Raw genomic sequence first — 11,678 nt, forward strand, 5'->3', positions numbered from 1 at the left:
TAATGTTTTTTTTTTAATTCAATACCACAAAGAAGAACTAAACATGTTTAGAAATAACGTTACTTGCTTATTGAGGAGGAGAAAGAGAACCCATTTAAGCAAAAGTTCGCATAATTCTTTGGTTGTTCTTCCCTGTAAGAAGTTTTGCTGTTGGGAAAACCAGGAGTCAACAGGTACAGAATAGGTACATAAAGTGTTTTCATAATATTTCCTTGCTTTGCTGCAAGAGGAAAAAAGCTCTTCTGTCACCACACATCAGGAAGGTTGCTTGAAATGGTTTTCAGTACAACTTGATGTAACAGAGTCTTCACTAGGAGCAGAGGGATTTTCAAGGCCTTGAAGAGGCATATTGATTTTTCCCAGTTCTGTGGAAAATTGACAGTTCATTCATAAGATCCTGTGTGTGTGATGAAATACTTATTCTAAATGCTGTCCAGACGAAAGTGACTGGAAAGCTGAAACATTAGCTGAAGGATCAGATGTAGAGACTGATGTGTATTAAGATAAATACTGCTACAGCCTCATTTAGTTTATAAAGCTATAGAAGTGGGATCTGACTGTTTTTAGCATCTCTGCAAGTCAGGCCATCTGGAGGTTATATGAGATCACACTGAGTCAGAGTTTGATACCAAATCAAGCACCCCTGACTGCAAGCCTCAGTGTGCCAGTGACATTTTTAAATGCCAGCATACGGAGAAGGCTGAACTGCTCTAGATCTCTGTGTATGTTACAGAAGCAGCCACACTGAGCACTGTGCCAACAGTGACATCCACCCACACCAACCCTTACACCTGCACAAAATACTGCTGAAATCAGGGAAAATCTGTATTCACAGAGAACCACATGTGAGAGACTGGAAGGACTGCTGGCTCAAAGTATTTTGGGTGCATGTGTAGGAGAGTAGGTAGGTCAGGCTTTGCTCTGGAGAGGTGATGCCCTGCTCTGCACACACACATCCCCCCTCTGGACCTGTATCCCAGGCACACAGTGGTCACCACTGCCTGCCACACCACAGGCAGTGCTCCACACCCCAGCCCTGGAGCCCAGTCCAGGCCCAGAGGGGACAGATGACCTCAAGTGCAACCTGGGAGAAGGGCCCAGGAAAGACAAAGGGTACTAAACTGAAGCATGAGGCAAGCACAGGTCTTGACCCTATCTGCTCTTGGAATTTCTCTCAGCTGAACACAGCTGGAACTAGGAAAGGTAGCCATACTTGTTCTTTTCTATATCCTTTCTTTCTCTCTTCCTCTTCCTTCTTCTAACTCTCTCTTCTCAGAGTTTTGAGTAACCTAAAATCAGATGGGGTTGGGGTTGCTAAGTTGAATGGGCTAAGTCAATGCTTTGCGAAGTGCCTAATGTTGAGTGAATGCTGCTCTAAAATTTTGCCAAAGCTCTCTGATTTCTCTGAAGTTGCCAGTGAAGTTTTTTGTTGTCCTGACCTCTTGACAACATCTTGTCAGTATTTCTCCTGTGCATCTAACCCAAAGTATGTGAAAAACCGTAAACCCTTTCAGGAGTCTCACCCAGCAAGTGTTCTTTGAAACCCTGCATCACAAGATAGGATATTTTGAGGCACGAGCAGCAGCACAATCAAAAAAAAAAAAAATAGGATGTTTTCCAAATTCATGTGACAGTACAACAAAACACAAACAGATTATTCTTTACTGATTTAAGGCCTAATGCATTGCTGGATTTTGCACCGTAAAACTGTAATGAAGTACAAGTCAGTACATTCATTAAAAATTGGATAAGTTTTTTTGTTTTAATTCTTTACTGCATTGTAACAATATTTTCTAATTTTTTATTAGAAACAGACAAATTGTACATGAGTACAAAGTCACTATAAAATTCAAGCAACTGGAAAAGTCAGATATGAAAAAGTTTAGAACAGTACCAAACTGGAAGATGCTTTTATGGCTAATGTTGACAGTGACTTCTGGGTTATTTCTAACAGAGCTGGGTTACTTCATGAGCTGTTCAGCTCCTTGCTCTCCTGTCTACATCAATAAAACAATTACAGTCCTGTTGACAGGCTACCAGCCATGCATTTGAGAAGCATGCTGCATATTTTGGGCAAAACAAGGCTCCTCTACAGAACTATAGCTAAAGACCAGAATTTCCTAACTGGTAGAATTAGGTCAAGTGATTTTTTTGGGTCAAAATATTTTCTCTCACCTCCAGTTTTAACTGAAAGCAAAACATTATATTCTAAATGCCCGTAGCAAATCTTCACAGGTTACTGCTTTTGGTTAATGGAATATGAACTGTTGAAGTATTCAGCCTGAGCACTTAACAACACATCAGCTTCTTGCTCCAAATTTACAACTTGTAGCAGCCCTGGTGCCAAAACCAGTTTATATTTCTTTTCATAGACTTCAAAATGTCTATTTCTGGAATGGGACTCAAAAGAAAAGGAAATGATATTTCACTAACTGTAAGCTCAAGTTTCTCATCATCTACAAATCATTAACTTGCATCTTAGAGAGTCTGAGGAATAAGGAACAAATTAAACTTCACTAAGAAGTACATCAGGATTATTGTAATCTATAGAATTAGGTTTAAGAAAGCATTCTTAAGTAACAGATTACATACATACTTTCAAACTCCTGTCCAGTGCAGAAGACAGAAAAGTTCCTTACATTTTTCTTCTTACTACTTTCCACACAAAAACAACAACATCAAAAAAACAAACAAACAAACAAACAAAAAAACTCCTGAACTCCACCAGCTCCCTCCAAAAAACATTCTCTCCCAACATTTTGAATCGGAAAATTATCCTATGTCAACTGCACCTTATATGTAATTTTTTTGTTTGTTTACAAGAACATGCCTTCTGGGTTCCCATCTGGAAAAAGAAAGCACTTCTTCCCTGGAACAGCTCATGCCTTCCCTACATGCCTGTTACATCTTACACTGCAGCTGAATATGTGCATCCTACCCTAATACATACACCAAAAAGTTCACAGTGCAAAGGCTGCCTCATTAAAATTAAGGTAGCACATCCACCTTCAAACTCAGTGTTGCAGAACATTAATTTGTTGCCTTTATTATGGAAATATCATCCACATGCAACAAGGGCAATGGGATTAGGAGCAGTGCTAACTTCTTTCTACACACACAAATATCCATAAGATGTTTCACTGGCACACGTATTCTGTGGGGCTGCCTGTGCTCTGGGTGCCATTCACAAGGATCAGCTCTTCTCTGACTGACACACAGAAAATTCAAAATTGACTCTTCATACTTTGAGATAGATGTGCCACCAGAAAAAATGCATTGTGACAATTCAATCAAGGTGAAAGACTGGCAAATACATTTACCAAATTCATCTTTAACACAGAAGGAAAGTATATAAGCTGCACATGATAGTTCCAATAATATTCACTTGAAACTCATTGACATCAAACAAGAGAAGCCACACAATTAATCACAATGGGTTTTCTCTAGTTCTAGTTATGCTTCTTCAATCTTTTAGAAACTAGAAACATCAAATAACTAAAAACAATAGCACATTTATAAACACCCAATTTTGGCAAAACAAATATTTAAGAGAAAGAAACAGTTTCTCCCAAGTTCCTCAGCTATTTCTTTTTATATTACCAATGATACAGCCTACCACCAAGTTGTGAGGAAACACAAGGCAAGGAAAATTTTTATTCTACGAATGACCTCTGCAGATCTGAAGCAAGTCCCCCAAAGCCAGCAGTTACTAAACTTTTATATGCATTTGAAAGACTGAGGCTGCATCTGCTGAAAGAGACACTGAGGAATTCAAGAATGCCAACCTCACAATAATGCATCTATTTCATCAATATATACACCCCCGCTTTTCACTGTTACAAACCAGTGGAGTATTTGCCCAAAACAAGAATTATTCTGTTTCTGGCAAGACCACTGGTGGAAAGCTTAGCTATGCTTCATCTGTGCTAAGAAGAAATGTAAAATAAAAAAGTCATTTGATCATAAAAGGGGGAGGGGAGGGAAAGGAACAGAATGCTTCCACTTCCACTGCAAGGACATCCTCCCAATGCAAATTTTTAAAGATCAAATGCTACAGAATGCCTCTCAAAATTGCTTCACATTGATTTGTTTGGGTTTTTTTTTAAACACTGTGGCAAGGGAAAAATCATAAAATCAAAACTTCCTTGTGCATATCTGAAAACCAGCTGACATCAGAGAATTATCCTCTCCCCCTTTGAAAAACAAACTATCAACATTGTACAGAATTTAATAAACGATCTATTGGTTGTCCTTTAAAGGTCAGTGCACTTGTCCAACATTTCTCCTGTAACACATTTACATAACCTTATTTTCTTTCTGCTACCTTTCTGTGATTCAGAAGACTATCTAGATTCCCATATGGCTGCCATCAAATACAGCAGATGCCAAGCAAATTAAAACACAAGTTATGATTCGTAATATGCTGATGTATCATAATTGCAGCATAGCTCATAACTTAGAGTGAATCACCAGCTAAAGTAAAAGTTTCTGAGGTGTCAGTGCTTTTTATACATCTTTCAATTAGACCAGGGTCAGTGGATTGAAAGTTAGAACTTTACAATAGTACACATCCATGGTTTCCATCAAGTATAAAAAAGCAGAGAGAACAACTAAAAACATCTCTTGGAACTAACAGTCAGCCTAAAACTGTCTTCCCAAAGTAAGGGGAAAAGAGAGGGAACTAGTTCTTGCCTTTTGTGAAGCAGGGTGGCCTACTTCGACCTTTTGCACCATACCTTTATCATCATTCTGCGTGGAAAGCAAAGGGGGAAGGAGGCATTGTTTGTTTGCCTGCTTTGAGTACAGGAAAGCATTCTATCACCTCTACTACAGCTTTATGCTCGACCGAGAAAGGAGCAGAAAGGCTCATGAGGAAGCAGCGTCTATGGCAGCAGCTGCCAGCCGGGAAAGGTGGCACATGGAGCACGTGGTGCTTTAGCACCAGCAGCACGGCAAAGGGAAACACTGCACCGCCTTCCCGCTTCAGATTCACATGCATCTGCGCCTGATAGCTCTTTGTCCCTAAATATTACTTCGGTGACTGCCCAATGAGCTTTCCTTTTCCTCACCAGCACAGTAGTCTCATAGAATAAGCTCTTCTGAACAAACATTGCCAGAGTATTTACCAATTTTAACACTGAATTGACACAAGAAATTAAGCCTGCAAATATATCTAGAACATTAATTATGCATAGACTCAGCAGATAATACTGTTTTCTACAACAGTATGAAACACATATTTAGGCAAGAATACATTACCTGGGCTGGTGCAAGCCTGAGAACTACCTCCGGTCACCTTTAGTCACAACTACACACACAGCATTGGAGTGCAATTTTTCCATATTCATTATCCTCAAAATTCTGATGTGGTTTTTAAGGCATGAAATACCTGACCAACACAAAAGAAAATAGACAAAAGGGTCTGGCCATTTATTTTGCCCCTGTTCTGTGGTATTTAAAGCCTCAGATTTTTGTAATAACTTCAGTTTAAGTAGCAAGTACAATCATTCCCTGCATACTTTCAGCAGATCTATAATATTCTGCTATTCAAAGCACTGACAATTTTCTTGTCAAAATCATTACTCTTCCAACTCAGTTCTCTTTATTTTTAGTCCATTGTTTTTATGATGCAGAACAGAGGTATTTTCTTTGTTTACATTAACATTTTAAAAGGTTTTGTTAAAACCACTATGTAATAACACTCAGATAGAAGGCCTAACAAGGTGTGCTCCCTGTTTGCAAGACCCTGGAAAGTGTCATGGGGTTAGGATGATGACCTCTTCACCATTTCAGTCTATTTACAATGGCTACATTAGTGGCTATTTTTGATTATCACTTTCTGTAAACAACCAACTGAATTTGCAATTTTCGTTTACAGCTTTTCTGGCCCAGTCATTGAGGAGTTTGCTATTACTTCAGTAAAAATAATATTAACATGTATGCAACAAGAATATCTGCCTATGTTCTCACTCCAAATCATGAGAGATGTGGTAATAAATGCAGGCTTTCTCATAAAGAGATTACAATATTCTAAAGAAATTACTAAACTCTCAAAGTGCTTGGTCTTCATGAATTTCAAGAAGTTTTGCCAGGAACACAAATGAGACAATTAGCATTTTGCAAAAGAGGAAATCTGCAAGCAAGGGCCTCACATCAAGCAACTGGCAGAGTGGGTGATACACAATTATATTTTTTCAGGCTCTCGGATCAGCATTCCAGCAGTACAAAGCCTTTGGTCCATTCAGTATACAACACAGGCACACTTGCCATCATGCAGAAGCTACACTGCATCGGCCTCAGGAACACAGGAGTAAGAAAATCACTAGTTACAGAAAACCTCAAACATAACCACTTCCCCACTTGCACCATCCAAACATTCGCCTTCAGAGAATACAATGAAGGAAATTACAGGATTTGGAGCTTTTGAGACACTGACAGTGTCTGAAAAAGCAAGTTAACATGGTTCTATATATTCCACCATAATCTCCCTCTCTCAATCCAAGGACACAGCACACAAGTGTTCCTCACACTACTAGCTCCCTGCTGAAAAATATCCGTGCTCACAGCAACATATGCCCAGCAAAATCAAAACAAAGAAACAGACAAGGGCAAAGAACCATGGCAAACTCAACCACTGAAACCTGGGCCAGAAGTACAACCACATCAGCTCTGTAGGGTAAAAATACTACAAAGCTCGCTACATCTGCCGGGGTCGGTCTGAGGCCAAGCAAACACTGACATAAAGCCACAGTCAGCTTCACTCTGGCTGCAAACCTTCCTGTTTAAGAGAAGTAATACAGTATGAAAGTGGACTTAATCAAAACTCCCATCCTTTCAAAACATCTTCTTCAGATATGTTTATTTTCCAGGAACAGACCTGAGGTTAGCTATGGATACCTGCAATCCATGTAACCACTGACCTCTGCTCTCCCCAAAGGGACAAACAGAAGCCCAGCACTGCCCAAAAGGTTTCTCTCCTCTGTTCTTCCCTACCTTCATCCATAACCTTCAAAGTGGTGTTGGGGCTTTTTTCCCCCAATTCTTCTCTCTAGTCCAAACAAGCCACTATACCAAATATGTATTCAACTTGCTTCCAAAGGCCCTCAAAAACACATCCACACTATCTGGGTTTGATCCAGAACTGGACTCGATGATCCTGGTGGGTCCTTCCAACTCAGAATATTCTGTGACTCTGTCAGGATGGGTTTGTGGATGTTTCTCATTGCACTGTGGAATACCTCATGTAAAAAGGGGAATTATACATGCAAGAGCCTTCACCTGACTTTAACATTCCGTGCAGTGAGAAGACCTCACCACTCACACATGTGTGAGAATGCTCACCTCACCCCACCATCCCCCTGTAGTTAAGAAATCTGGCACAAACGTCCAAAAACAGCTGCTTCTCTTTCAAATTCAACACACTGAGAAGATGCTAGAAGTACTGATACAGGCAGGTTACATTTCACTGTACAGTTCTGCCTACTCCACAGCCGGTGGGCAATGGTGCAACAAGATACTGGGCAGGCAGATCAAGCAGTGCAGCCAGGAATCCCAACAAACGCCCAAACAGGCCTCCTACGGGCTTGCACTTTAGGTATGGGTGGAAATACCCTTTCCCCCTCCTCCACCCTATTACTGCTGCTACTACTACGGGTTAACAGCTAATCATAATAAACCTGTGCCATATACAACTTCATCATTGTGAAATCATTCAGCACTGTGCAGAAAACCTGAGCTGTGATTCTTTCTATTATTTGCATCGAACAGGGATGGCAGCGTGAAAACATGCAGATCAATTCGTTCTCCATGCCTGGGTGCCTGGTTGCTCCCTTCCTCTCCCACCACAAAGCAGAGGTGGGGGAAGGAAGGAGGGAACACGAAAAAAGGAAAAGACGGCGAGGTGGGAAGAAGACACGAAATCCGCTTCATACTAACAACAAAAGCAATTAAGAGGGCCGGAAGGGAAGAGAACCGGCACCCTGGGGAGGTGGAGGAATGCAGCACCACAACTTGCCCGGGGAAGGGCTGACCGGGGCGGTCGGGTCGGAGGCGGCGGCAGCCCTGGCCTCGCACCCGTGCCCCATCTAAAATGCCCCCGCGGCCTCACGCCGGGCTGTCACTCGTCCCTGCTGCTCCTGCCCGTGCCCGGCCCGGCCCGGCAGCGGCCGGGGAGGAGGAGGAGGAAGCAGAGGAAGACACGAAACCGGCCCCACTTACCCAGAAAATGACATTGAAGCCGAAGATGAAATATTTGATGCAACAACTGACTTCAGGCCCCTTGTAGTGCTTTCCGGACATCCTCTGCGCTCATGAAGACGCTTTGCTCGCAGCCAGGGTGAGAACCAGAGGGGGAGGGGGAGAATTAAAAAGGAAAAAAACAAACAAACAACAACAACAAACAAAAAGGAGAAAGACTAGGAGGAGGGGTCTGGGAAGACTAGGAGGAGGGTGGGGGCAAGACTATGAGGAGGGGTCCGGGGCCGGCGCGGCGAGCAGAGCTCAGGGCCGGCTCCGCGCCGCGGGGAGATGCGGCAGGAGCGGCGCAGCGGCGGGTCGGCTCCGACTTGCCGGGCGCCGGGGATGGCCGGCGAGCAGCTCCCACCTCCTCCTCCTCTTCTCCCGCATGGAGGAGGCCCCGGCTGCTCGCGGCGGGAGGCAGGAGAGAGCGACAAGAAGCAGGGCAGCCGCCGGCAAAGGCGCCGCCAGGGCAGGATCGGCCCGGGCAGAGGCCGGAGCCGCGCGCCCCCTCAGCGCCAAGGGACCGCCGCGCGCGCCCCGCCCCGCGGCGTGATTGGCAGCGCTCCCCGCCAATCCGACCGCGCGAGGCCCGCCGGCACTGGGGGCGGGGCGGGAGCGGCCCTGAGGCTCCGCCCGGGCCGGGCGTGCCAGGCTGAGGGGCTCCGGCCCCCCGTTCCTCCAGCCTCCCTTTCCCCCGTCCGTCCGTCCGTCCGTCCGGCGTCCCGCCGTGAAACAAGCCGGGGAATGCCGAGACAGCGAGGACTGGCCCCGCCTGGCACAGAGAACAGCGCTCCGTCAGCGGGAGAGCTGCCAGGAGGGCAGCGCCGGTTCGAAGCTGGCTGCGGTAATGAGGAGGAGCATAGACCGTAATAGATAGCACCGTGCAGGTTGTTCTCAATGGGCGCCGTCAGGTCGCCTCCCACATGATCTCGTATGCGCCACACGCGCAGGAACGCATGAAGAACCATTTTACAATGATCGCTAAGGTTTCTATTTTAACATCCCCTGAGTTTATATTGAACCTGACAGCCACAAAGTTATGGGGCTTAGTTTTATTCATATGCTTTGGAATTCAGAGTGCACATAATCTGGCATTAACAGCATAATTAAGAGGTTTTCTTTGCTGAAGGATGTCGTCATTTCAATGGATCAAGTCTTCAAAGTTTCCTGGTCCATCTCTTAATGGAGTGGCTGGAGAGGAGGAGGCTCAGGGGTGACCTTATCACTCTACAGCTCCCTGAAAGCAGGTTGTGCCAGGTGTGACAGGATGAGAGGAAATGGCCTCAAGCTGTGCCAGGGAAGGTTTAGGTTGGACATCAGAAGGAATTCCTTCACGAAGAGGGTTGTTAAACATTAGAATGGGCTGCCCAGGGAGATGGCAGACTCACCACCGCCAGAGGTGTTAAGTAAAGACTGGATGTGGCACTTAGTGCCACGGTCTGGTTGACAAGGTTGGGATTAGTGAAAGTTGGTCTCAGTCTTGGAGGTCTTTTCCAACCTAATTGATTCTGTGTTTGTGTGATTCTGCAAGTATAACTTTTGATTCAACAGATGGAAGATTTCTTTATAATAAAATACATTTCCCATCTTTACAGGATTGCAAGGTAACACACTTCAGAAACATGATGCTGATAGAACTACAGAAGACAGTTTTAATTCAAGATCACATCATATCAGTTATGGGGCCTTGTGAGTCTTTTTTGAGAGTGAAGAAAAATATTTGTCTATCGCATCTGGTAGATGATGAGAAGAAAAAGCATCTGCTGAAATGGATCTATGAAAATAAGCGATGTTTTTGGTAAATGAGAAATTAACACATCTATACACTTCAACCATGACTGTATAGTTTATCACATGAGTGTTATCCCTGTGTCTATTTTTAACACTGTCTTTTCAAGCCCATCCATGGGAAGAGGGTAGAAAAGGGTGAATAATTAGTCACGTATGTGTTCTGTACCAGTGGATAAAGGCACATCACCACTTACAGTAGGGTATGGTAATAATGTATTATATAAAGGTGCTGTTTTTACAAGTGGCTTCAAATATTGGTGACAAACTGTACAAACATTTATAATATCACTGTCATAATATGCTCCTAACATCACGTGTTTGCACCCTTTAGCATTTTAATTCTTCACAAGCGGGAGCAAAATATTGCAGAGTAATATTTATTATGATAAATTCAGTAATAATGTCAGATGTTTTACCTATCAATCCATTAATTCCCAACAACTCAAAAAGAAATGCAACCTACATCATTTATAGCATCATATTTACGTGAGTTCACTTGGTTTCTCAATTGAGCATAGTATTATTAGCCAAATGTCCTTTTAGAGCCAAAAGCATTTCATGTTGTCCCATCATCTGATCAGCTTAAGGATGTCTGGTTTTAAGGGTTAGATTGCTCACTTGAAGAGGGTATTGAACACAGAACCCTGCTCTTTTTAATTCACTTTGTGTGTAATAAGCAAGTAGATAGCAAAGGCAGAAGAACAGCTTTGGTATAGGTAATTGATTTTTCAGAATGCCAGCTGTAGCAGAGCCTTCTGCACCTGCAGCAGCCTCTCTGAAAACACATTTTGCCTCCTGTCCTAAACAAACAGGGATTTAAGAAAATCCCCATCCTTCAGCTTTGTGCCATCTCTTGTGGATTGCTTCTTACATGCTTTGGGCACCTAGGCCTGGAAGCTGAGCAGGATGATTTAAAGTGACAGCACTTTAAATTCACTGTTAGTTACCAGTCAACACTGAATTCTGCTGTGATGTTTTGGCACAAAAGCCCGAGGTGATACTAAGCAGGAGCAATATTACCTTTTCTTGCAGAAGGGCCAGACAGTTATTCAAATTCCATCAGTTCATAATTCATCTGCCAAGGCACAGGAGTACTAATGGGCGGTATTTCAATGACAAAGCTGGTTCTAGCAGCACAGTGCTTCATAACACCAGCAATGCTCTGATTTGCTGCTGATATTGAGATAAAGTCCCATCTGAATGACTTAATCTATTTCCCATCTCTAAGATGCAGATATAAATGGACTTCTTCTGACTAAAGACTGGCCAACTCTAATATTAAGAAGTGTGTCAAGTTTGAGAAGTTCATATCTTAAAAGAGGTATAGTTGCGGACTCTGAAATTCTTACTTCCCACCAAGTAAAGGGTCCTCTACCCAATTCCTGAAATCAATCATTTCTTAGATCCAGTACTTCTGTCTTTGTGTCAGCTCCTGTTTTTTTGATCTATGAATTCTTTTACATTTTCCAGGGAAAAAGAAATGCAAGCAGGAGTGACTCGAGAAGAAAAATAGCAGAGCAGCACAGTGAAGGCTGTAGTTCTGTGACTTATCCCATTGCCAATCTCATCTCGTGCTACATGCACTCAGATAAAGATCTGTGGTCTAAGAAAAGTCCAGTGTCTGTGTCCATAAGTCTACTTACCTCCTA

The 11,678-nt window shown here is 43.1% G+C and overlaps 1 protein-coding gene and 1 long non-coding RNA gene across 2 annotated transcripts in view; one reads left to right on the top strand and one right to left on the bottom strand.

The window, feature by feature from the left end:
• Positions 1 to 8,768, bottom strand: part of TSPAN5 (tetraspanin 5) — an 82,440-nt gene extending 73,672 nt beyond the window's left edge. Inside the window, exon 1 of the mRNA XM_066548069.1 lies at positions 8,218 to 8,768. Coding sequence (XP_066404166.1) covers positions 8,218 to 8,298 — 81 coding nt within the window. The 5' untranslated portion in view covers positions 8,299 to 8,768. The remainder of the gene's footprint in view (positions 1 to 8,217) is intronic.
• A 176-nt stretch (positions 8,769 to 8,944) lies between these two features.
• LOC136555419 (uncharacterized) lies at positions 8,945 to 10,076 on the top strand. Its single transcript, XR_010783487.1, has 2 exons — positions 8,945 to 9,082; positions 9,834 to 10,076. It is a non-coding gene; the product is annotated as an uncharacterized lncRNA (long non-coding RNA).
• Positions 10,077 to 11,678: the final 1,602 nt, after the last annotated feature.

The sequence above is a fragment of the Molothrus aeneus genome, chromosome 4 (assembly GCF_037042795.1).
Source record: "Molothrus aeneus isolate 106 chromosome 4, BPBGC_Maene_1.0, whole genome shotgun sequence".
In the NCBI taxonomy this organism is placed as follows: Eukaryota; Metazoa; Chordata; class Aves; order Passeriformes; family Icteridae; genus Molothrus; species Molothrus aeneus.